The sequence below is a fragment of the Coloeus monedula genome (genome assembly GCF_965178545.1).
Source record: "Coloeus monedula genome assembly, contig: HAP1_SCAFFOLD_84, whole genome shotgun sequence".
NCBI lineage: Eukaryota > Metazoa > Chordata > Aves > Passeriformes > Corvidae > Coloeus > Coloeus monedula.
This window is the reverse complement of record NW_028120815.1, coordinates 856,786-882,743: the sequence shown is the minus strand read 5'-3', so window position 1 is coordinate 882,743 and position 25,958 is coordinate 856,786. Positions and strand designations below refer to the sequence as shown.

Sequence of the window (25,958 nt, the reverse complement as noted above, 5' to 3'; positions counted from 1 at the left end):
GGAAAGGGAAAGGAAATGGGAAAGGAAAAGGAAACGGAAAAGGAAAAGGTGCCTTGATCTGAGCAGGGCTCTTTCTCTGATGTCCTTTGGAGCAGGGATCAAAGGCTCTCCCCAGAATCCTTCCGTGCTGCCTGCAGGTGCTGCCATCCCTCAGATGTGTTGGAATTCCAGAGGATGAGGCCACGGGGTGTCCCAATGGTGCCTTGGTTCCATGGCCCCGCAGTGTAACCATGGTGTCCTTGGTTCTGCAGTGGCACAATGGACCCTTCATTCCATGAGGCCCCACAGTGTGGCAATGGTCCCTTGAGTCCAGGAGGCCCCACAAGGTCCCAATGGTCCCTTGGTTCCGTGGCCCCGCACTCTCACAATGCTCTCCTTGGCTGCACAAGGTCCCGCAGTGGCACAAGGGTTTCATTTTCTCCTGGATTTCTTTTAGCTTGCTTTCTTTCTTCATTCTTTCCTCTTTTTTCTTTCTTTTTCCTACTTTTTTGTTACTTTCTTCTTTCTTCTTTTATTTTTTCTTGTGTCTTTCTTTTTTTCCTTTTCTCTTTCTTTTTTGCTTCTTTCCTCTTTTTTCTAAAGTTTTTTTGTTTCACATTACTTAGTCTTCCTTTCTTCTTTTTTTCTTCACTTTTTAAATTTTCTTCTTGATTTCTTTTTGTTTTCTTTCCTTCTTTTTTCTTTCCTTCATTTTTTTACCTTTTTTCTTTTTCTTTTTTTTTCTTGTTGCTTTTTGTTTTTCATCTTTCTTTCTTTTTTTTCTTTCTTTGGTTCTCTTGTACTTTTATTTTTTCTCGTGTCTTTCTCTCATTTTCTTTCTTCCTTGTTTTGTTCTTTCTTCTTTTTTTTGACTTTTCTTAACATTTATTTTCTTGTTGGTTTCATGTTTTCAGTCTTCCTTTTTTTCTTCCTTTCCTTCTTTCATTTTTATTACCTTTTTGCTTTTTTCTTTCTTTCTTCATTTTTCAATATTTTTCTTGATTTTTTTATTGCTTCTTGCTGCTTTCTTCTTCATTTCTTTTTTTTTTTTCATTATTCTTCCTGGTCTCACATTATTGAGTCTTTCTTTCTTTTATCTATTACTTTCCTTTGCTTTTTAAATTTTCGTGTTGATTTCTTTTAGCTTGCTTTCTTCATTCTTCACTCTTTTATCTTTTTTTCTTTCTTTTAAATTTTTTTTATTACTTTGTGTCTTTCCTCTTTCTCTTTTTGCTTTCTTTCTGTTCTTTTGTTTTTTTTCTTGTGTCTTTCTGTTCTTTTTTTCTTTCTTCCTTGCTTCTTTCTTCTTTTTTTTCTTTTTCTTTTATTTTCCTGTTGGCTTCAGGTTATGTACTCTTGCTTTCTCTGTTTATTTCTTTGTTTCTTTCTTCTTTTCTTTTTTTCTTCACTTTTTTCATTTTCTTGTTAATTTTCTTTTCTTTCCCTTTCTTCCTTTCTTCCTTTCTTCCTTTCTTCCTTTCTTCCTTTCTTCCTTTCTTCCTTTCTTCCTTTCTTCCTTTCTTCCTTTCTTCCTTTCTTCCTTTCTTCCTTTCTTCCTTTCTTCCTTTCTTCCTTTCTTCCTTTCTTCCTTTCTTCCTTTCTTCCTTTCTTCCTTTCTTCCTTTCTTCCTTTCTTCCTTTCTTCCTTTCTTCCTTTCTTCCATTTTTATTATTTTTTGCTTTCTTGCTTCATTTTTTAATGATTTTTAATTCTTTTTTAATAATTTTTTCTTGTTGGTTTCCTGTCATTTAGTCTTGCTTTCTTTCTTTTTCTTTTCTTTTTTCACCACTTTCATTTTCTTTTTATATCTGTCTTTTGATTTTCTTCCTTTCTTCTTTTCTTTCTTTCATTTTTATTATATTTTTCTTGCTTCCTTTCTTAATTTTTAATGTTTTTTCTTTCTTTTTTTACTTTTTTATTATTTCTTGTTGATTTCTTTTTTCTTTCTTTTTTTTCTTCTATTTTACTTTCCTTCCTTCCTTCCTTCCTTCCTTCCTTCCTTCCTTCCTTCCTTCCTTCCTTCCTTCCTTCCTTCCTTCCTTCCTTCCTTCCTTCCTTCCTTCCTTCCTTCCTTCCTTCCTTCCTTCCTCCCTCCCTCCCTCCCTCCCTCCCTTCCTTCCTTCCTTCCTTCCTTCCTTCCTCCCTTCCTCCCTCCCTCCCTTCCTTCCTCCCTCCCTTCCTTCCTCCCTCCCTTCCTTCCTCCCTCCCTTCCTTCCTCCCTCCCTTCCTTCCTCCCTCCCTTCCTTCCTCCCTCCCTTCCTTCCGAATTCCTTCCTTCCGAATTCCTTCCTTCCGAATTCCTTCCTTCCGAATTCCTTCCTTCCGAATTCCTTCTGAATTCCTTCCTTCCTTCCAAATTCCTTCCTTCCTTCCCACACAAGCCACTTCTCACCACATTAAACAGGTGCAAAGCAGCAGGATTCCCTCCTAACTGGGGTCCTCTCACCCACCCAAAATGTGGGGACTTCACCTCAGCCCCCCAAATTGCAGGGGGTTTACGGCACCTTCCCCAAATTCACTGCAACCTCCCAGAAGCCACCTAGAGGCCCCAAAATTGTAAAAAGCAGCAGGAGTCTCCCCAAAAGCAGCTCCTGGTTTTCCTCCCTGGAGTGCCCCACTCCAAGTGCCCAAACCACCCCATCCCTCCCAAACTTCAGCCCACCCCAATGATGCCACCCCCATCCCATCCCATCCCATCCCATCCCCATCCCACCCCATCCCATCCCATCCCATCCCACCCCTCCTGGACACCAATTCCCCTTCTGTGCTTCCTGACTCCCCACAGCCGGGCCTTGGGGCTGACGGATTGAGCCATTTGGGGCTGCCATCGACACATTGGGGCTGGCATTGAGTTGATTGCAGGCACCCGCTCAATCCCTCCATCCCAAATGGGAGCTTGGAACCTCTCCTCAGGCCTTGCTGTGTCCATGGGCTCACCTCAAGTCCCAAAATGAGAGCCAGGGCCCCACCGGCCATTCAGAACCTCTCAACATTGCCACAAACAGCAGCATCCTTCCCAAAATGGGCTCCCCACATCCCTGACAATAGGTCCCCCTTCCAAGGAACAGAGACCCCCTCTCACAACCCCTCCCAAAGCACTGGGGGCACCCCAAAACTGCCTCAGGAACGGGACATACCCTGACATCCCTTCAGGAATGTGGGATACCCCAGAACCCACTGAGGAACGGGGTCCCCCCGGCCTCATCATGCGCAGCCTTCAGCTGTCTCAGGCAGAGCCCATCCCGCCCTCAGCAGCCCCAGCCCAGCCCAGCCCAGCCCTCCTGGGCAGGAAGCCCCAATGGCCGAGCCGGCCTGGGACACTTGCAGGGATGCGGGGGCAGCCGCAGCTTCTGGGGCCAGCCTGGGCCAGGCCCTGAGCGCCCTGCCAGGGAACCATTGCTGCCCCACATCCCATCTCAGCCTGCCCTCGGGCAGCGGGAAGCCGTTCCCTGGGGCCCGGCCCCGCAGGCCCTTGGCAAGAGTCTCTCTCAGCCAGCAATTGCTGCTCCTCCCTGCTGCGGGGCCCAAGCTGCAAGTTGATTTTCTGCCGCTGGCCCCGGCCCAGCCCCGAGCCAGGGCCAGGACCTTGCCCTGGAGCTCTGCGGGCGCTGCCTTTGTGCGGCCGCAGCGCAGCGGCCGCAGCTCGGAGCTGCCCTTTGTGTCCCCGCCGGCAGCTGCCAGAGCTGGCGGGGCCGGGCCAGGGCCGGGCCAGCCCCGGCCTTCCCGGCTCTGGGACACAGCGGCGGCAGCCCCAGCCTTCCAGCCCTGCACACGCTCCCACACAAGCCTCCAGAGCCGCGGCCACGCAACGCAACTGACCGGCCGCTGACCCCCCAGCCTGGCCTGATGGCCATTCCTCTGCCCACACCTCGGCCAAGCTCCCCTTGGCCACCTCCTGAGCCACAGTGCCACACACAAGTGGCACATACAGCTACAGAGCTCTGCCCACAGCTGGCAGGGAACGTTCCTTCAACAGAAAAACCACCAAGAAAAAGAGAACTGCCCCCAGCAGAGCTGTTCCCTCCTGCAGTAGTTACACCTGCACACCCACAGCGCCTGAGACTGCAAGCAATGAGCATTCCCTGGGCACATGTGCAGCCCAAGCAGCTCGAGGACAGCCTTGCAGCAGGACTGCTCTCAGCTGAGCCAAAAAGGCCCCTCTGGCAGCTGCAGGGCCATTGCAAAGGGCAAGGGCCAGAGCCTGGGCCCACGGCGGAGGAAAGGGCTCTCAATTCCCCTGCCCTGGCACCTCAACCCTGTTCCCAGGCTGCTTCCAACACAGGATTGCTCTGCAGGACTGCGGAAAGCTGAGAGGCAGCTCTGGCTTCTCCACTTTTCCTGTGCTAAAGCTGCCTGGCAGAAGAAATGGAGGGACAGCTCTGGTGGCACAATCCCTCCCGGCCCAGGGCCCAGCGCTGGGAAGGTCTTTCCGTGCCGAGGCTTTGCTGCGGCCAAGGAAAGCTCCTGGCTCAGGGTCACCTTTCCTGCTGGGCCAGAGCCCCCGAGTGGCCCAGCAGCAGCAGAGAATTCCAGCACAGCCCCGGCACGGGCAGGGCGGCCCTGGGCGGGCTGCGGGAGCCGGCAGCGCCTGAGCTCAGAGCAGCTGAGCCCGGGGGCTCTTGGCCAAGGCCGAGGCCCAGCGAGCATTTCTCAGCTCGCAGGGCGGCCTGGAAAGGTGCTGGGGGGGATCATTCACCCCCCAGGGCGGTCCCAGTGGCTCCCAGGATTTCCATGTCCGTGCTCCCAGCGCTGCTCCCAGCCCTGATCCCTGGGGATGGCAATGTCCCGCTCCCTTCCCGGGGCAGGCTCACACCTGAGCCAGGTGTGCAGGGCAGGACCTTGCCCTGAGCCCAAGCCCTGTCCCCCCTGCAGGATCTGCTTCCCATCGGCCTCTTCCTCCTGCGGCCCCAAGCCCAGCTCGGTGCTGAACGAAGGGCGCTGGGCCGGGGTCATCCCCCGGCGGGGGCTGCGCACCCCCTCTGCCCCCTCCCCAAATTCCCTCCCGGGGCAGCAGGGGCTGCCTCAGGAGCCCTGGGGCTCCTGGGGCTCCGTGCTTTCCTTCCTAAAGAAGAGAACCATCCTTCCCATCCAGGCTCCCATGGCCAAAACTGAGATTCTACCTCCCAAATTCTTTCTATCCAAGGATTGCTCCCAGACAAAAGCTGCCATGAGAGACAGGTCTGGCTGCCCTCGCCCATGGTGGCCACCTCTCATCTTCTTTCCAAACTCTTGGACTTTGTGCTTTTCTTTCATGTGGAATAAACCCATCCTTCTCAACAAGGTGTCCATGGCCAAAATTGGGATTCCACCTCCCAAATTCCCAATATCCAAGGGCTGCTCCCAGACAAACCTGCCAGGACAGACAGATGTGGCTGGCCTTGGCCTCTGGTGGCTGTGTCTCATCTGCCCCTGAAACCCTGGGGCTCGGTGCTGCCCTTCCTCTGGAGACCACTGTGACCCTGCGTGGCCTCGTGGAACCCAGGGGCCGTTGTGACCCTGCAGGGCTGGTGGCACCAAGGGGACCATTGTGACCCTGTGGCGTTCCATGGAACCAAGGGGCCACTGTGGCACTGCTGGCCCCAAAGAACCAAGGGGCCTTTGTGACAGGGCAGCTGGGGAGGCCCAGAGTGGACACCAGGAGAAAGGAATTTCCCTCCCAGGCAGGGCTGGGCTGCAACACGTCCCCCAGAAGGAGTCTGGAGCAGCCCAAGGCTTTGTGTGCCCAGGCAGAGGCAGGCAGGACGCAGAGCTGCCAGCAAAGGAAGGGGCCAGCCAGGTGGGGCAGCCGGGGGGATGAGGACAGCCTGCAGGGACAGAGGCGCAGGGCAGGGACACCGTGGGACAGCCTGGGCTGCAGAGGGCAGAGGGATGGGCAGCAGCTGCAAGGCCCTGACAGAGCCAACTTGTGCAGCCCTTTGGCCACGGCTGCTGGCCCTGGCCCTGAGGCCAGGAGGGGACAAGTGACCCCTGCAGCCCTGGGGCCTCAGGGCCTCCTTGTCCCTGCCCAGCAGCCTGGCAGGGGCCGCCCCATGGTGCTGCCCTGGGCACTGCCCATCCCCACATCCCAGTGCCCCGGCAAGAGCCCTGAGCACTGAGGGAGGGACAGGATCTGCCTTGCCAGGGGCTGGGGCTCAGGCCTTGGCCCTTTGCACTCATGGAACACAGCCAGCTTTGCTCAGCACCAGAGACACCTTTCCCTTGCTTGTCCCCCCCTGCCATCGCTGCCTCCAGAGTTCTGCTCTCACTGGAACCTGGGGACACTTTCACGTGAGTCGTGTCCCTCACTGGGACCCATTAAAAGTTAAAGAAACTTTGGACTTCGAATCTGACTTTGAGTTCTTGGGAAGTTTTTTGAAGACACTCTGAGGGACTGAGTCTGATGTGAACAACACCAAAGGCCCGAGAGGGTCATTAAAATCCTTGTGCTGCTGCTGTGCTGCTGAGCTGGGCTGGGCTCCTGGCACAGAGGGAACTCTCAAGCTCCTGGCAACCAAGGAGAGCTTCAAAGAGGCAGCTCTGCTGAGGAGCAGCTCCTCTGCCAGCCCAGCAGGGCTGAGGGCACTGCCTGCAGGTACCTGGCAGGAGTGAGCAGAGAGCTGGCTAAAGCAGCTGGGAGGGCAGCTCTGAACTCATTCCTGGAGAAACCTTCCCAGCGTGGGACACAGTGAGTCTCTGGCTGCAGGGATCCTCTAGAGCTGGCCCATGGCACGGCTGCCATGGCTGTGAGGATGGCTCTGCTGCCGTTCCTGCCTTGGGGGAGGATGTGCTGCAGAGCGGGGCTGCCCTGGGCACCGTCAGAGGGACAGGGCAGGACGGCTCCTGCTGCCAGGGCCGGCTGCAGGCTGTGAAGGTGGGCAGCAGCCAGGGGTGCCCAGGGCTGTCCTGCAGAGCAGCTCCTGCAGCCCTGAGGGCTCTTTGCCAGGCCAGGGCATCTGCCACCTGCCAGGGGCAGCTCTCAGCCTGCCTGGCAGCTCCCCATGGGCAGTGCAGGGGAGCTGTGGCTGCAAGGAGTGACTCCTGCAGGGCAGGTCCTGCTGCTGTGGAGAGGCTGCTGTGGGGGCCAGGGCTGCTCAGAGCTCCAGCTCATGCCCAGCTCATTCCTGAGGGGATTTTCATGAGCACATTCAGGGCAGGAGATTCCTGCTTGAGTCTCTGCTTTCCTCAGTTTGTGCTCCCACTTTTCCCAGGCTCAGCTTGGTGGGAATGGAAACTCAGCTGTGCAGGTGGAGCAGGGGCTGAGGCTCTTAAACCATCCCACTGAGGATTCCTGGGAGCCTCAGCAAGTGCCTGCACCTCCACGGCCTCCAGATCCAGCCAGCATCACCTTTCCATGGTGCCCAGGCCCGGGGGAGCTGCTCTTTAATCCCCGCAGCCCCGAGCGGCTGCCGGGCAGGGCTGGCCCAGGGGCTGGGCTGGGCTCCGGCAGCAGCGGCAGGGACGGAGCCCGGGCCGCAGGAGCAGCTCCCGGCTGGGACAGCTCCAGCAGCAGAGCCGTGGGCAGGGAGGGAGGGAGGCAGCGCTGAGGGCAGCCCTGCTGAGGGGAGCTGTGGCAGCTGCCGGGCCTGCCCTGCAGTGCAGACACCGCCCTGAGCAGCGCAGCCCCGGTGTCCCCTCGCAGCCAGCACAGCCCTCAGCCCGGGGGCTCGGGGCCCTCAGCCCGGGGGCTCGGGGCCCTCGGTGCCCTCCTGGGCCGGCAGAGCAGCACCAGAGATGAAGGGCATCTCTGCGGCCGCGGGCCCGTTCCTGCTGCCCGGGGCCTGAGGGCGACTGTCCTGCCCTGGTGCTGCCCGGGAGGGGCTGGGCAGCGCTGCGCAGGGAAAGGCTTTTCCTCAGGGCCCGGCTCTCTCTCCTTGCCCTGCTCAGCTGCTCCTGGCGCTGCTCAGGGGCTCTCTGGGAATGGCAGCTCCAGCTGCAGGCTCAGGCCCAGCCCTGGGGCTCCTCCTGTGCAGGCTGAGCACAGCAATGGGGTGTCCCAGCTCCCTGTGCCCCGGGAGCTCTGGGCACGCCGGGCTGGGAGGCTGGCAATGAGCCGGCTCTCCTCCAGCAGGGCCATGGACAGGACCCTCGCTGTGCCCTCGGGATGCCATCCCAGCTGTGAGCTGCCTTCCAGGGGACACTGGGGCCGGGAGTGTCCTTGGCCAGCAGTGGGGCTGAGACTCTGAGAAAGGCTGAGCCACTTTGCTCGGCTGTGGGTCCCTCTGCTCTCAGCTGTGCCAGGCTGATTTTCAGGGGAACACAGTGACTGCCCTCGATCTCAGGAGGGGCAGCTGGGGACAGATGGAGGGACAGAGCAGCTCCCCTCACCCTTCTCTGAGTTACAGCCAATGCTCTTGCCTTGCACAGCTCTCTCTGCTCTCCCTGGGCACAGCAGGAAACCCTCTCAAAGTGCCTTTGGCCGTCACCGTTCCTTAGCCCTGGCACAGGAGATGCTGCCCAGCTCCTCTGCCTCAGGAGCACTTTGGGCTGATGGAGTCCAGCCCCAGGACCGGCCCCTGTCCCCATTCCCATGTCCCCGCTGAAGCAGAGCAGAGCTGACTCCTCGCTGTCCATGGGCACAGCCCCTGCTCGTCACAGCAACGGGGCCAGATCCCAGCAGAGCTCCAGGCACGGGGCTGAGGGAAGGGCTCTGAGAAAAGGAAAACTGGGGGGCAGGGCCAGGAGAAAGGGCTTGGACATTGCTCAGCAAAGTCTCCCCTGACTCCTCACTGTCTCCTCCTTCAACAGCACTCCATGGCCAGAGGCTCAAAATGTGCAACAGCAGCTCCATCAGCCCCTTCCTCCTGCTGGCATTGGCAGACACGCGGCAGCTGCAGCTCCTGCACTTCTGCCTCTTCCTGGGCATCTCCCTGGCTGCCCTCCTGGGCAGCGGCCTCATCATCAGCGCCGGAGCCTGCGGCCAGCACCTGCACAGCCCCATGTTCTTCTTCCTGCTCAGCCTGGCCCTCACCGACCTGGGCTCCATCTGCACCACTGTCCCCAAGGCCATGCACAATTCCCTCTGGGGCACCAGCCACATCTCCTACTCAGCATGTGCTGCTCACGTGTTTTTCTTTCTCTTCTTCCTCTCAGCAGAGGATTTCCTCCTCACCATCATGTGCTACGAGCGCTACGTGTCCATCTGCAAAGCCCTGCACTACGGGACCCTCCTGGGCAGCAGAGCTTGTGCCCACATGGCAGCAGCTGCCTGGGCCAGTGCCTTTCTCTACGCTCTCCTGCACACGGCCAATACATTTTCCCTGCCCCTGGGCCAGGGCAATGCCCTGGGCCAGTTCTTCTGTGAAATCCCACACATCCTCAAGCTCTCCTGCTCACACTGCCACCTCAGGGAACTTGGGCTCATCACTGTCAGTGCCTGTTTGGTGTTTGGCTGTTTTGTGTTCATTGTTTTCTCCTATGTGCAGTTCTTCAGGGCCGTGCTGAGGATCCCCTCTGAGCAGGGCCGGCACAAAGCCTTTTCCATGTGCCTCCCTCACCTGGCCGTGCTCTCTCTGTTCCTCAGCACTGTTATGTTTGCCCACCTGAAGCCCCCCTCCATCTCCTCCCATCCCTGGATGTGGCACTGTCAGTTCTGTACTCGGTGGTGCCTCCAGCCCTGAACCCCCTCATCTACAGCCTGAGGAACCAGGAGCTCAGGGATGCCCTGAGGAAAGTGAGGACTGGATACTTTTCACAAGTTAAAATCTTTCTATTTCCTTCTGCCATGCGGGGAAAATTATGACTAGGATGCTTCTCAGAAGCATCTCTCTTTTCTGCTCCAGAACCTTCAGAATGTAACTCTTTACAATCTTGGCCTCTTTTTCCTCTTTGTCCATATTTTCATTGGTGCTTTTTCTTATTCTTTTTCTGGTGTTATTCTGCTTTTTATAAAGTACTGTAGTACTACTCCTTGCATTTCTGCATGAACATCTACCTTTCTTTTGAAACACAAAGACTTTCAGGAGGCTTCTTCTCTGTGCCTTTGAATCAAAACAAGGGGCTGTCCTGACCTTTGTGTCCAAGGTTTGTTCCTCAGCCCTTCTCTGGCTCTGCAGGGGCAGTGCCTGTGGGCAGAGCTGGAGGGAAGAGACTCCCAGCACAGCAGCACGGCCAGGGACAATGGCCCAGCCTCTTCCCACCTCTGCTCTTCCCAGCTCCACACTCCCTTTCCCAGCCCTTCTGAGGGTGCAAGGCCGGAGTGCTCGGGCAGCTCGGTCACTGTCCTGCTGCGTGTCCGTGCTGTGAGCACAGGCAGGGACAGGCCACGGGCACTGCTGGGACACAGCCGGGCTCCAGCACAGCAGCTCCATCAGCAAAGGGCATCTCCTGGGGGCAGGGCAGGAAGGCTTTGCTCTCCTCCAGAGCTGCTGCCAGGAATGTGCCCCAGGAATGCCCTGGCAAAGCAAACCCCAGTGCCCAGGGGCAGGGGGGAGTGTGCAGGGGGGGCAGGCAGCAGTGTCCTGGCACTGCCAGAGCTCCTGGGATGGACCTGAGGGAGCAGCAGAGCAGGGCCTGGGCTGTGCCTTTGTTCCGGGCACAGCCTGGGAAGGTGCCCAGGGCAAGTGTCCCACACCAGCCCCTGCCACCAGCAATCCCAGCACTGGCCTCTGCCCTCCCCTGCAGGAGGTTGTTTGTCCCTGCACGGAGGGACACCAAGTGACCAGGCCAGCAGTCCGTGTTTGCTGTGTCCTGAGGAGCCTTCAGCAGTGCATCGAGTGGGTGTGGGGAGATGAACCCGAGTGAGCACAAACACCATCAGCAGCACTCGGGGCTGGCACAATTCCAGGGGCACAAACTGTGCCCTGAGGCCACTTCACTGCCAGAGTAATGTCCTCTGGGAAAGCACCTGAATTCTTTGCTGGGCTGTGCTGAGAACTGCATGGAGACAAACGTCCAGGGCAGGGAGGCTCCAGGGAAAGTGCTCAGGACAGCCAAGGGCTGCACAGAGAGACACCGGAGTGGTGGGTCTGTGGGGAGAAATCACAGCTGCCTCCCTTGGGAATCGCCCCCAGGACCTGGACAGGCCTGTGCTGTGTTCTGGGCACTGACCTGGAACCGAGGGATGTGGAAAAGGCCTTTGGTGTCAGGGACATTGGGAAGGCTGGGCAGGCACTGGCATTTGTCCCTCAGGGATTCCATGAGGGTCCTGCCAAGATGAGCTCTGCTCCTCCTTGGAGCCCTTCATGGGCACAGAGGGCTGAGAGACCTTTCCAGGACAGGCTCAGGCCAAGGAGCCCTTGAGTCTCTCAGCCCCCCGTTGGTGCCTGCTGGAATTCAATCCCCCTCCCCATCCCGCAGCAGCCCCGCATTTCCCTCCTCCAGCCTTGCTCTCCAGCACAGCCACGGGGGCTCTTCGGGCTCTCGGCTTTTCCTGCAGCCACCGAGGCCAGCTGAGCTCTGCCTTCCCCACACTCAGCCCTGCCCAGCGCAGGCAATGCCCAGAAATTCCCTGTGTGTCCCTGGCCTTGCTGTCAGCCCTGGCAGCGGCTCCGTGGCCCCTCTGTGCCCCGCTGCCCCAGCCATGGTGCCCCAGCCCCTGTGCAGGCCCAGCCCAGGACAGGAGCGCTGCGGGTGGGAACGGCCCCTGGGCCCTGCTGCCCACAGCAGCCTTGGGGCTCTGCGCTGTTGAGCTTTGGACGGGGTACCCTTCCTTCCCGGACCAGGGTGAGAGAGCAGAGGAGGCTGCTGTTCTGCTGAGTTCTGTATTTCATAGTCTCACAGCTTTCTTGAAGGCAGAGTTCGAAGGGGGTTACATGATAAAGGCAAGCAGCAACAGCAACAACAGGCAAAAACAGCTTCTTCTTCTTCTTCTTCTGTATGCTCTATATGCTCTATATGCTCTATATGCTCTAGACTCTACATTTTTTCTTGCAGAAGTGTGGATTATATTTGTTAATTGACCAATAAGATTAACACACGATTCCAGTTTTCCTTTTCTTAACCTATCCTGGTCTAATTCTAACAGTCGTAAGCCTCACACCAGTGTTACACAGGTATTACACAGATTTGTGGATGCAGTTTCTATCAGCTCTTACTGTTTACGTGAATGCTCCATCTAAAAAATGTGAACAGTGTCATTCTATCCATATTTTGTCTAAAGTAAAGAATTCTGTGAAAAGGTAACACTGCTGCAGTAAGATCTGTGTTTAAGGTCTCTGCTGCAGCTTTTCAATGTTTAAGGCACTTAGCATATATTTCTACTAAAGGTTAAAAAATCTATATTTCTATTTCACTTTGGTGTGACTTCATGTATCTCAGCTTGTCCAAAGGTTTTAATTCAACCCCTGTGCTTTGGCTTCCCTCTGGGCCTGAGTCCAGAGGAGCTTTCACTTCAACAAAACAGAACACTTACAAGAAAAGTAAATGGAGTGGGAACTCATGAGAGATTGAATTTTCTCTGATTCAACTCAAGGATTGATGCCATAGACTTCTGAGTGGAAGAATAATTAATTCATTCTCCTTAAGACAATAAATCAAGAGAATAAATTAGACTTTTGTATCAGGTATGAGTGAAGAGATTGCATCCAACACAAGTTTTTCCTGTAGGATTTATATTTTATTTTTTTATTTTCTCAGGAGATTGTATCAAGGCAGAAGAATTAAATTCAAGATATTTGTAGCAAAGAGACCTCTGCTGAACTCATTGTTCCAAATAAACATATCCCTTACCCCATATTTCCATGACCAGAAGTTTTTCTAATTCTGGACTCTAGTATATTGTACTGTATGTGTATTCAGAATACTTTGCAACAGTTAAATTTGCTTAAATTTCATTTCAGACATTTACTTAATTTTAAGAATTTGCCTAATTTCAGCCATCTTTTAAAAAGTATTTTCACACTTTCATTTTTTTTGTCTGTTACCTTTTCAGTGAGGAGGATCATCATTTGGGTTTTCTCTTGGTACCTCACTAATGCACTCTGAGAGCCATGTTCTGTGTTATTAATGTAGTAGTGATCCGGGGTTCATGGATGGCTACTGCAGGAAACTTGATGGCCAGTAGTGAAAACAGCAAAAATAATGATGAGAGGAGCCACAGACGTTCTGCTGTCTGAGAACTGTGAACTGCCAAAATCAAAAAGGTCAGTGCTCTTCTGGTTCAGAATGCCCTTCAGTTGGAGCTGGAACATACTTTGGGCTAAGAGCCTGAGCACAGGAGGCTGTAGCACCTATTTTGTTCAGCAGTTCCCTATTGCCCTACTCCATACTCCACTGCATTCCAGCATGTGATTTGCTGAGCTGTAGACTGTCCCTGAGTGGTGTGATTGCCTGGAATGCTTGAAAATTTGGCTTCACATCCCTCAGTTTCTTTTCAGCATTTTCTCTGTTGCCCTCGTTGCCTCACACCAGCCCCTGTTTTACTTCTAGATGGAGAACAAGGTTACAAAATACAACTTCTCTTCCTATGTACTTAGAGGGGCTCTCACCTGTAATAATAAATGAAATAGGTTTCATTCCTTTTGATTCCTCCCGGTATGATGCAAAGAAAGGAAAGGTAGCTGGAACTATGGCTTTTTGGGGTGGCTGTTATACCAGAGCCCTGGATCTGTATTAGGGATATTCGTGTTGGCCAGACTGTCTCAGCAGAAAGAGGGAGGAGTGCAATATTAATGTCAGGAGCTCATCCCTGTCCGTGATTTATTAAAAGAAGCCTAGCTTCATGTCTTAGGCCCTGAATGAAATACCTGCAGTTTGGCTGCCTGAGTTTGTATCTATGGATCCCACTTCTGTGCAATGTCTGAAGGCCAGGGAACTGCCTTTGTTACCTCTCCTACTGGCACTGCTACAGGAGAAGGAAAGAAATCCAACTAATTTTGAATCAGCTAACGTGTCCCTTTTGGATACAGAATTCACTGAGAGCCATAAATACAGTGCGTGGCTTTAATAAAGCACAAACGTGAATTTTAAACCACACCTGGCATTGATGTTGCTTGGACTGAATGTGTGCACAGCCCAATGTTTCTCCTCATCGTCCCTGTTATGAATTTCTGCCATTTTTCCTCTTCATTCCTGTCTGAACAAAAGCAGACTTTGTGCCACTGAGTTGAGAACGTTATAAATAAGGTATGGAATTCGTGCTATTATGTATAAAATTGGAGTGTAATCAGACCCTACAGAGACCGAGTTTCAAAATCCCTTCAGCAGCCTGGCTGAGAGAAAAATTTCACAACACTAAAAGAAGTTCTCTCACAATAAGTGAGGATTCCACCCAGGTGGGGTTAGATCTTATCACCGGGACATTTGCACCATAACGACTTGATTGCCACCTTCTGATATCTACATCTCATCTGATAAGGAATCGGACATCCCGGGAACTAAAAATAACTGCTCCAGGAAGCAGAGATGGCCCATTCATCAGCAGAAATGGCCCACTCATCACCCAGGATGGACAATTCCTGGGATCCAGGAAAGGCTTTGCGCAGCCCAACTCCGGGACAAGAAAACTTCATGAATATGCTAAAATGACGAGAAGAATAGAATTAATTCGGACTCTGCCCAAAAAATGTATAAGAAGGGACCAACCAAAGCAGCATCCGTGAACTTGGGAGGTCTGGTGCGACAGAGATCAGATCTATGCGTGTTCACCCAGCTCCGACCCCGGGCTCGGAGCTGCTTTTCTCCAATGTGGCTTTTAAAACCAATATTTCGGTAGCATAATACATGTCATTTCTTTATAAATTTTGATTGGGCAATTTTGTTTATCTTAAGAACATCCTTCTCAGGCATCAGGAAACTGCCCCATCTCTTTGTTCACCATCTCGAGTGCTTTTCTCACTCAGAGAGGATGGTAACACCACAGGGATTTGTGTACTGACTCTGAGCAGCAAGCTTTGGCCCTGGTGAAGCTGAAGGACCATAAGGCAAGGCAGGAATTTGTTAAGAAGTTCTCACTAATCCCTGGATTTGAAGGAATGATGGAATAAATGGCAAACCTTTTGCTTCAGGCACTGGAGCAGATGATTTTTCTAACAAATAATATTGGTTTGAGCGTTACTGAGCTCATTCACCTTGTGAGGGATTTTTTCTTTAAAAAAACATTGATTTCTTTGTACCTTAACTGCACAGCTTTTGAACAGCTGGGTGCTTTTGTGTTCCTTCTCCCGTTTATGATGTCAGTGTGCTTTTTACTGCATATCCAAGAACAGCTTCTAATTTTTCTCATTTTTAGCTTCACTTCCTAGTTTTTACAGTTAAGTGCATTTTTTATGTTGTAGGTCACCTGTCACATTTCCCTCGGGCAGTATCTGTACACTGCAAGTGATTCAGCCTCTCTCTTTCTGTTTCATCTCATGCTAATGGCTGGGAGATGTTATCTGGGTTAGCCAGGCTAAGGAACATCCTGTTCTTGCTTGATTTTCTTGAGCTGAGAACCTTCTGGCTATCTCACTGCTCCTTGGAGTATTATGTTGCTCTGGGTTCTGCAGATAGTTATCTGAGGTGGGAACTGGCCAGATGAGTTGCTGCCCTTTGTAAATGGCTCTGTTTAAATTTCTGTGCTATCTTGGACACCGCTTAAGGTGTTGGGTCCCTCTTGCCTCAGGTGCTGTAAATGGGAAGATGAGAAATTCCTTCCCATCACTGATGAAAGTCCTGGCCAACCTCTGTATAAGGGGAGATCTGTAATGTGATGAATTTCCTTTGCTGCAGTGTCTGTGCCAGGCTTTTCTCCCTTGTGTTTGATCGTTTATAACATACACAGATACATGTTTTACTTAGGGAAAATCTGGGAGCATGGTGTGTTCATAGCTACTCGGTAACATATTTTCAGTATATATAACACGTGAATGGAAAAGGGGAAGTGCAGCACAATGAGTGTGTTTTGGGTATCTCCTGCAGATGTTGAATCTGGCCATAAGAAGAGATTTCTAAGAAAGTTTTATTAATGAACGTTGCATCATTGTTTTTTTTATGCTTGCAGCTGCTCAGAGGGAAGGAAAGTCCCACGTCTCTCTTACACTTGTTGAAACACAGCATGATTTGTTGGTGTATATAAATTTAAGCTAGCTATTTCTCATTTGACTTCATTTTGCTTTGTGCCAAGGTCCTCTGGAGTAACTGAAACAAAAGTAAAATGCCTGTTCTGATGGAATGATTGAATAAAATGTAAAAGGATAGCAACAGTCAAATTAGATCCCCTTGCTGCTCATTGCCAGGAAGAGCTGGTTCATTAAACCAAAGCAGGATGGAAGTGATGAGCAATGTGCTTGCTTAAAGGATTCCTCCCTTGAGAGGGTGATGGTGTCACCTGGATCCTTGAGATCATCATCTGCTGCTTGCTGACTGCCTCTGAGGAACAAGCCTCAATGTCACCTTACCTGTCTGTGACCCATCGGCCTCGGGAAACAGCTGCTTTCTCTCATGCTGCACTGGTTTGGAAAGGAAGGAAGAGGCAGGAAAATTGTGACTTTCACCTGTGTGAGTGCTTTGGTGGCAACAAGATTGTGTCTTTCTATGTAAGAAAGTGTGTGTGTGTCTCTCTTAAAAAGCCTGGTGCTTGTTATCTTTGCTAAGCAATTGCAAAGAACCAATAAAATAGACAGTGTTGTGGTGGATATTAACTTTTAATGAGCTTACAGAATAGAGCCTTTCATAATCGGAATTCCTTAGCTCTACAGAGATAATGAAAATAAGAATGTAGTGAAGTTGCTATATACACTAGCAGATGATTTCCAAACACTGAAACCCAAAGGATTTAAAATTTATTCTGCTAAGAAATTGCTTGGGACATGCAACTCTTGGACAGGAACTACATTTCATACTAAGTAGACATCATCTGGTTATGTTGAAATGTAAAGACTCAATTGGGGTCTTGCAGAAAGCAGTGGTAGAAGTACTGTTGGCTTTGCTAAACGCAGACCTGGGCCAGTGGGAACTATCCTGGTGCTGGCAGACAACAAGGTCTGCATGGAGGCGGGGGTGGGGGAAATCACGGGTAGGGCTTGGCCCCAGTATTTTCAGAACTATAAAGGACTTGGAATGGCCTGGGAAATTCTGTTCCGGGTAGAGCTGATGATGGGATGGGTCAGCATTTAGGAAATGCTGATTAAATGAAGGGCACGCAGGGAGTTGAAGACATTGTGTTAAGGTGAGGAACAAGACCGGGACACCGCGCTGGGGCCCCGCGCACTTTTCCAGCCCGGCCGCCCCCACGGGCCGGGCCCCGCGGCTCCCGCTGCCGCCCCCCAGCACGGGGCTGTGTCCCAGACCCCACGGTCCAGCCCGAGGGTTGGGGGCGGCAGCGGAGCTGCTGGACGGAGCTTCCAGCCCCGCCAGCCGCAGCTCCGATCCCTTGGGCCGTGACGCCGGGGACGGGTGTCCGTCGGCACTCGGGGTCTGTCAGCTTTTGCAGTCCAGAGGGAGAAACTGAGTCCCAAGGGGTGTCGCTTTCCATCAATCGCTATTTCTCCTCTCTTTTCCATGACGGATTTCACAGCGCTTCCTTTCGCCCCAGAGATTTGGAAAACAAAATTCCCGGCTGCCCTGGCATCCCTGCAGCTCTCCACAGCTCCAGCCTCGTCCCTCCTCTCCGTTTCCTTCTCTCCAGTCTCTCCCGCCTGGCCCTGCCGGCTCGGAGGAAGGAGATTCCCCCGGCACCCCCTGCCTCCTCCTCCTGTCCCGTGGGGCGCAGTTGGTGCTTCTGGAGCCGCCTGCCCGCGCAGCCGGACCCGCCCTGCGGCCGCTCAGCGCTGCAGCCGAGGGAATGAATTGCAGGCACCGCTGCGCTGGGCTGGCCCTGGCCGGGTGCCCGGGGCCACCAAAGCCGCTCTGGCACTCTGCTCACAGCTGCAGCACACAGAGCACTGAAGGAAAGGCTCGTGGGCTGGGATCGGGGCAGGGAGAGTACACTCATTGCTCACTGCCAGGGCCACAACAGACCCAAGCTGGGGAAATTAATGGAATTTATTTCCAAACCAATCACACCAGGACAAGGAGAACTAAAACAAATCCTAAAGAAACACCTTCCCCACCCCTCCCTCCTTCCCGGGCTCCCAGTCTCCGCCCGCAGTCCCTCCTCTGCCCTCCCTGCACGGCAATCGTGTCACCAGCCATGAACTTGGCTTTTGCCTCATCCCGGGATCTCTTCCCGGACAGGAAGAACTTTCCCCAGCACAGATTCAGGCTGTGGCAGCCTTTGAGGCTCAGGGTGTTTCTCCTGCAGCTCCTTGCAGGTCTCCTCTCCCCGTGCCGGCTCTCCTGCGCCACAGAACTCTGCCGGCTGCAGCTTTGCAAACGTCAGGTCCAGGTCTGGATGTTCCTGCACGATTTGCTCGAGGTCCTTGGGGGCTGCATCCGATCCACTGTTGTTGTGTTCCCCCTCGGCACGGAGCCCATGGATCTGATGGCCCCTGGCCAGGGCCTGGCACAGGAGGTGGAACCTGGGTGCTGCTGCAGCGGCGCCGGGGGAGCCCCAGGACTCGCTGTGGCCGCTGTGGCAGCCGCAGCACAGCCCGTTCCCAGCGAGGAGCCCAGGGCTCCGTGGGGCTCTGCAGGACCTCGGCCCTGGGGCTCGTCTGCATCAGCCCGGGCAGCTGGGCTGGACTTGGCTTCCTTTGTGTCTCTGGCTGCCCTGGCACAGCAGCTGCCCAGCGCCCAGGGGACAGCAATGGGAGCAGGGCAGGTCGGGGTGAGCTTCAGTGTCTGTGCCCGGCAGAAATGCCAAAGCCTTCCCTAAGGAGCAGCGAGTGCTGCCAGAGCACAGGATGCTGCTGCTGCTGCTGCTGCTGAGCACGGGACGGCCCCAGGGCTGATGCCAGACAAAGCCGGGATGGGAGCCACAAACAACGGGAGGAGGGGGGGAGGGGCAGGAGAGGACGAGGAAGAGCGAGGGGGGAGGGCGGATGGAGGAGCAGGAGCGGCAGGAAGAGGAGAGATAAAAGGGGAGGGGCGGGAGGAAGAGGAGAGATAAAAGGGGAGGAGCGGGAGGAAGAGGCAGGACAGAGGAGGCAGGAAGAGGAGCCTCCACGTGCATCCATCGCTCTCTGTGTCCGCAGCTCTCGGCTCCCCCCATCCCGCAGGTGACCGGGAAGGGACAGCTCGCACCAAATATCTTGGGCGGTCACTGGGGTTATTTTTGGGAGAGGGGATTTTTGGAGCTTGGAGGACTCCAGCACCGAGCCCCAAATATCTTTGTTGGTTCCTGGGGGAAGGGGGTTTGGTGGGGCGGGGGGTGAGGCGGATGTTTGGATCTTACAGGGCTCCAAATGTGAGTCGCAAATGCCCCTTGGGGGATTTTGGGGAGCCCCCGGCACGCGGGGTTTTTGGGGTCCCGGTGGCGGCTGCCGGGAGAAATGGGATGGGGCGGGATGGGGCCCGGGAAGGGTGGGATGTGGATTGGGGGGTGGGATGAAGTGTGGCGGAGGGGGATGGGCGGGATGGGGCCTGGGCTGAGGCAGCCGAAGGTTGGGGATGATGAGGCCGGGGGGACCCCACTCCTGAGGGGCGTGCGGGGTATCCGGCAGCTCGGAGGGAGTTTTGGGGCACCCCTAATCCTGAGGGGGTGGTGCCGGCAGCGGGGGACACGTGGCGCCGGCAGCTCTGGCCCCAGCTGAGCCCCCCCCGCCGCCAGCGCCCCCCGGAGCGGAATTTGGGGAGGGGGAGGTGGGGGCGGCCAGGCCGGGCCCCCCCGCGCTGTCCCGGCGGGGGCCGAGTGCGGGCGGGAGCCCCGCGGGGCCCGGCCCTGCCCGGGCACGGCTGATGCCGCCCGCCCGCGCTCCGCACTGGTCCGGACTGGTGCTCCCAGTGCCGTGCGGGGCGGGGCCGCTCTGGGGACCCCCCAGGGCACAGCGCGGCTGCTTTGGGGCTGTGGGCAGCGCCCGGCGCTGGGCATGGGGCGTGTGGGGGCAGCTGGGGCCGCACTGGTGGCACTGGTGGTGCTGGGAGCCCCCCGGCCGCGGGCGAGGAGCTCTGGGGTGAGGGGCGGGGGGGGGAAGGGAGACCCGTTTTAAAGAGGGGAAGAGCAGTGAAAAGGGGATCGGACTCCCCAGACTGAGTGGGAGAGGGAACTGAGAGCCCCAAACCAGGTACGTGGGACACGGAGGCTTTGGGGGAGGATGAGAAAGGAGAGGGGGATATTGGAGAGAGGGAGGAAAAAGGGAGTGGGACCCTTCCCCTTCGTGGGGTCCGTTGGTGGATGAGGATTGGGGGATGATGGGAAAAGGGTGGAGGAGGGGAAAGATGGGGGGTGGGACCTCCAGAGGAGTGGGAGGGGTTCTGGAGAAGCCCAAAGTTGCCATCATTGCAGGGGACTGATCTCCTGTGGGAAGAGCTTTGGCCGGAGCACGGAGCTGATCTCCCAGCACAGGATCCAAGTGGGGGAGAAGTCCTGTGTCTGCCCAAGCTTTGCCCAGAGGTGCCATCTCAGAGGAGAGAGACCCTACAGGGGCCAGGAGGGCAGGAAAAGCTTTCATAGGAGCTCCAGCCTCCCCAGACACCAGGGGATCCACACTGGGGAGCCCCTATGGATGCCCAGACTCTGGGAAGGGCTTCACCGTGAGCCCCAAGCCCCTGGAACACCTGGAGGAGCCACCTGGAGGAGGGTCCCTACAAGTTCTCGGCTGCAGGAAGAGCCCCAAGGAGCCCAGGTCCCTCCAGAACCACCACCTGAAGCAGAAGGTGGTGACAACTCTCCATCCCAGGGCCCTGGGAACACTCTGGGGTCTCCGGGCTGACCTCTCCCAACAAGAACTCACAGCAGCCCTCGTCCTGCCCCTAAAATCCCTTGGGATCTCCCATCAGTCTCTGCATTCCCCGCTCCCCTCTCCATCCTGACATGAGACCAGAGGGGTGGAAGTCCCCACCCAGGGTGACCACAACACCAAGTTTTTATCTCCACCCACCAATTTTGCATCTTTTCCCTTGGCCAGGTTACCCCAGGGGTTGGGAGCAGCCCAGAGCCCTGCACTGCCCATCCCGACCTGTCCTGGCTCCATTCCCATTCCTCCCGTGGGATGTGAGGGGCTTGGGGAACAGGGGAGGAGGGATGGAAGACAAGAAAGGGGGAAGAAGAAGCAGGAGAAAGGATGGAGAGAGGAGGAGCAGGAGGTGGGATTAGGGAGAAGGAGGAGGACGGATGAAGGAAGACGAGAAGAAGGTGGAGGAAGAGGAGGGAGCTCGTGGGTCCAGCAGTCCCAGAATTTGCAGGCCCCTCACCCCAAGGAGCATCGACCCCCCCATCCCACAGGTGATGGGGAGGGGGAGCTTGGCCCAAATATCCTGGGGAGTCCCTGGGCCGGTGTTTGTGGGGGGGATGTTTGGATCTTGCAGGAGTCCAGAGCTGAGCTGTAGGTGCCCCTTGAGGGGATACTGGGGGGTCCCCAGGCGGTGTTTTTGGGGAGTCCCTGTGCTGGCTGCTGGCAGAGCCTCAGTGGGGGGTGGTGGGATGTCAGGTCCACCCCATGCTGGTGGGTCAGGCACGGCCACCTCCAGCCCGGAGCCAGGGGGCTGCGGGACCCCTTGGGAGAGCCGGAGGGGGAACCTCGGGAGCCCCAGAGTGGGACGAGCAGAGAGGGGCAGTACCGGGAGCAGGGGAGCCCCGGCAGTCTGGAGGAGCGAACCCCTGTGACCCCCAGGGCCCCAAAGTGGGGAGCCCAGAGAGGGGGGAGCGCCGCCATTTGCGGGACCCTCAACAGCCTGGAGAGGGGCAGGGGGGACTCCTTGGACCCCCTGCACCCCGAAGCAGAGAATAAGGGGAGAAGGGACCTGGGGACCCCATAACCCCCAGCGTCCCTAAGTGGGAAGACCAAAGGGGGGAGCTTTTGGATTCCTGGGACTCCCAGCAGCCTGGGGAGGGTGGAGACCAAGTAGAGAGGGGGACCCCAATAAAAGAGGGACCGCCAGCAGCTGGGACAGGGGGAACCCCCGGACACCAAAGGGGAGAGACAAGAGACAGGGAACTCCTGAGAGGCTTTTTCAGAGCAGATTTTTATGGACACACAGTGCCCAGTGACTTCTAGAGATGGACTTGGGCAGAGGGACCTTAAACTCAATGTGCTCATCCCTTGTTTTCCCCAAACCAGGATTTCCCATTCCCAGCCCTTGGCCAGATGGAGGAGGAGGCTGTGAGGAAGAGGAAGATGCCCCGGGAGCCCCAGGCAGGTGAGGAGGAAGTCAGTGCCCCTTTCCCTTCTCTCCTGCTCCATCTCCCAGCCCAGCATCGCCCCCGGCTGCAGGACAACCCCGCTGCCGACGCCGTCCTGCCGGGGACGGACTGGGGGGATCTCCTTGCCCTTCCCTGTGGCACGGAGGCAAATCCCATCCTCTCCTTGTCCTTCCTCCCCAGACAAGGAGCTGAGCACAGAGCCCAGGGAGGACAAATCCCTGCGGCAGAACCTGGTGGAAGAGGCCGTTTTGAGCGGCTCCACGGCGCTGGAATCCAACGGGGAGGAAAAGCCCCGGAGATCCCGCAGGAGGAGGGGCTGCAAACGCAGCCCAGGGTGCTCTGAGGAGCAAAGACCCACCCTGTGCGGGGAAGGCGGCCGGAGATGCAGCCAGAGGTCAGAGCTGGTGGTTCATGAGCAGCTTCACAATGGGGAGAAGCTCCACATGTGTGGGGAATGTGGGAAGAGCTTCAGGTACAGCTCCCACCTGATCCGCCACCAGATGATCCACACCGGGGAGAGGCCCTACGAGTGTGGGGAGTGTGGGAAGAGGTTTCAGACCAGCACCACTCTCCTCCGGCACCAGCGGATTCACACGGATGCGAGGCCCTTCCGCTGCCCCGAATGCAGGAAGGGCTTTAGGTACAACTCTGACCTCGTCAGGCACCAGCGCATCCACACCGGGGAGAGGCCCTACGAGTGTCCCGAGTGTGGGAAGAGCTTCTCACAGAGCTCTACCTTGACCAGACACCAACGGAGGCACCGCTAAGGGAAGCCCTGCGAGTGCCCCGACTGTGGCAAGAGCTTTGTCCTCTGCTCCATCTCCCATCAGAGGAGCCACGTTTGGCAGAGCCCTGGTGACCCACATTCCCTGTGATCCAGGTTGGGAAGAGCCCTGGCTGGTGCTCTCCACGTTCTCCTGGATCCCCGTAGGCACCTGGGTGAACGCAGGGGCAGGAACATCCATCGGGACTCAGATCAACATTGGAGATCCATTGGGAAGAGCTGATTTTTGACCTTTACACCCTAAAATTTTCATCTACTCTGTACAATTGTTTCTTCTGGTGGTATCAAGCAACCCTGGATGATCTTGGAGATCTTCTGCAGCCTAAGTAATTTCTGTGTTAATCCCATTGAAACAGTAAAAATTGGTGTAAAAATAAATTAAACAAAGAGGTCTAAAGCGGTGCCATTTTACCAGAATTTGGGGGTGAATTTGGGGTTCAGGGGAATATTCGGGAGGATCTGAGTGTTGTGAAGCCATGAAGCCAGGCAGATAGGGGCCACAATCTCGTAGTTCTGGGGGCAGAACATGTCCACCTGAGCCCATCTGTTCTCCAGGAATTCCGGTTGTGTGTCCCAGTCCCTGGCCTGGGTCTTCCCCTTTGGGGTGTGACCTCCCAAGTGCCCAAATCGCTGCTCAAGTGCCTGAGCTGCTCTGGGCTGTGGATGTTCCTTTCCCCCAGCCTGTCCTGGTCGGTACCATGGGGGGTGGGAGGGGGTTTGGGGGCTCCTTGGGGGACTGGGAGGGGCTTTTATGGCCCTTGGAGCCACTTACAGTGATGGGATGGGGTTTAGGGGGATTTTGAGGCAGTCTCTGAGGGAGTTTTGGGTGCTGGCTGGGCTGTGTGGCTGGGAGACAATTTGGGTGTGTGTTTGGGGAGATGGAAAGGGGATTTTGTGGCTTTTGGGGCCATTTCTATTGCAGGGAGTGGTTGGGGGAGTCCTGGCTGGGAGCTGTGGGGTGGTTTGAGGGGTCTGGGAGTGGCTGTGGGGCTGGGAGGGGGTTTTAGGGCAGTTGTGACCTCCCCCCCAGACCCCCAAAGCTGCCACCAGAACCCACCCCCCGAGATACTGCTGGGGGTCGGGGCGATCCATGTTGGGGTTCACCCTCCTGGCACTGCACGAGAAGGTGAGGGGGAGTCCCCAGGGGCCGTGTGTGTCCCCCCAGAGCATGTGTGACCTCCCCCATGCCGGTGTCACCCCCTTTTCCCTGCCCACAGGGCTCCTGAGCCAGCCCCTGCTGCCCCGGGAGGGAATTTGGGGAGGGGGCAGAGGGGGTGCGCAGCCCCCGCCGGGGGATGACCCCGGCCCAGCGCCCTTCGTTCAGCACCGAGCTGGGCTTGGGGCCGCAGGAGGAAGAGGCCGATGGGAAGCAGATCCTGCAGGGGGGACAGGGCTTGGGCTCAGGGCAAGGTCCTGCCCTGCACACCTGGCTCAGGTGTGAGCCTGCCCCGGGAAGGGAGCGGGACATTGCCATCCCCACGGATCAGGGCTGGGAGCAGCGCTGGGAGCACGGACATGGAAATCCTGGGAACCACTGGGACCGCCCTGGGGGGTGAATGATCCCCCCCAGCACCTTTCCAGGCCGCCCTGCGAGCTGAGAAATGCTCGCTGGGCCTCGGCCTTGGCCAAGAGCCCCCGGGCTCAGCTGCTCTGAGCTCAGGCGCTGCCGGCTCCCGCAGCCCGCCCAGGGCCGCCCTGCCCGTGCCGGGGCTGTGCTGGAATTCTCTGCTGCTGCTGGGCCACTCGGGGGCTCTGGCCCAGCAGGAAAGGTGACCCTGAGCCAGGAGCTTTCCTTGGCCGCAGCAAAGCCTCGGCACGGAAAGACCTTCCCAGCGCTGGGCCCTGGGCCGGGAGGGATTGTGCCACCAGAGCTGTCCCTCCATTTCTTCTGCCAGGCAGTTTTAGCACAGGAGAAGTGGAGAAGCCAGAGCTGCCTCTCAGCTTTCCGCAGTCCTGCAGAGGAATCCTGTGTGGGAAGCAGCCTGGGAACAGGGTTGAGGTGCCAGGGCAGGGGAATTGAGAGCCCTTTCCTCCGCCGTGGGCCCAGGCTCTGGCCCTTGCCCTTTGCAATGGCCCTGCAGCTGCCAGAGGGGCCTTTTTGGCTCAGCTGAGAGCAGTCCTGCTGCAAGGCTGTCCTCGAGCTGCTTGGGCTGCACATGTGCCCAGGGAATGCTCATTGCTTGCAGTCTCAGGCGCTGTGGGTGTGCAGGTGTAACTACTGCAGGAGGGAACAGCTCTGCTGGGGGCAGTTCTCTTTTTCTTGGTGGTTTTTCTGTTGAATGAACGTTCCCTGCCAGCTGTGGGCAGAGCTGTGTAGCTGTATGTGCCACTTGTGTGTGGCACTGTGGCTCAGGAGGTGGCCAAGGGGAGCTTGGCCGAGGTGTGGGCAGAGGAATGGCCATCAGGCCAGGCTGGGGGGTCAGCGGCCGGTCAGTTGCGTTGCGTGGCCGCGGCTCTGGAGGCTTGTGTGGGAGCGTGTGCAGGGCTGGAAGGCTGGGGCTGCCGCCGCTGTGTCCCAGAGCCGGGAAGGCCGGGGCTGGCCCGGCCCTGGCCCAGCCCCGCCAGCTCTGGCAGCTGCCGGCGGGGACACAAAGGGCAGCTCCGAGCTGCGGCCGCTGCGCTGCGGCCGCACAAAGGCAGCGCCCGCAGAGCTCCAGGGCAAGGTCCTGGCCCTGGCTCGGGGCTGGGCCGGGGCCAGCGGCAGAAAATCAACTTGCAGCTTGGGCCCCGCAGCAGGGAGGAGCAGCAATTGCTGGCTGAGAGAGACTCTTGCCAAGGGCCTGCGGGGCCGGGCCCCAGGGAACGGCTTCCCGCTGCCCGAGGGCAGGCTGAGATGGGATGTGGGGCAGCAATGGTTCCCTGGCAGGGCGCTCAGGGCCTGGCCCAGGCTGGCCCCAGAAGCTGCGGCTGCCCCCGCATCCCTGCAAGTGTCCCAGGCCGGCTCGGCCATTGGGGCTTCCTGCCCAGGAGGGCTGGGCTGGGCTGGGCTGGGGCTGCTGAGGGCGGGATGGGCTCTGCCTGAGACAGCTGAAGGCTGCGCATGATGAGGCCGGGGGGACCCCGTTCCTCAGTGGGTTCTGGGGTGTCCCACATTCCTGAAGGGATCTCAGGGTATGTCCC

At 56.3% G+C, this 25,958-nt stretch overlaps 1 protein-coding gene across 1 annotated transcript; it reads left to right on the top strand.

The window, feature by feature from the left end:
• Window positions 1-8,726: 8,726 nt before the first annotated feature.
• On the top strand, window positions 8,727-9,575 carry LOC309585638 (olfactory receptor 14J1-like; the record flags this gene model as incomplete). Its single annotated transcript, XM_082303563.1, has 1 exon — window positions 8,727-9,575. One exon carries the CDS (start codon window positions 8,727-8,729, stop codon window positions 9,573-9,575), a length of 849 nt encoding a protein of 282 aa, XP_082159689.1.
• Window positions 9,576-25,958: the final 16,383 nt, after the last annotated feature.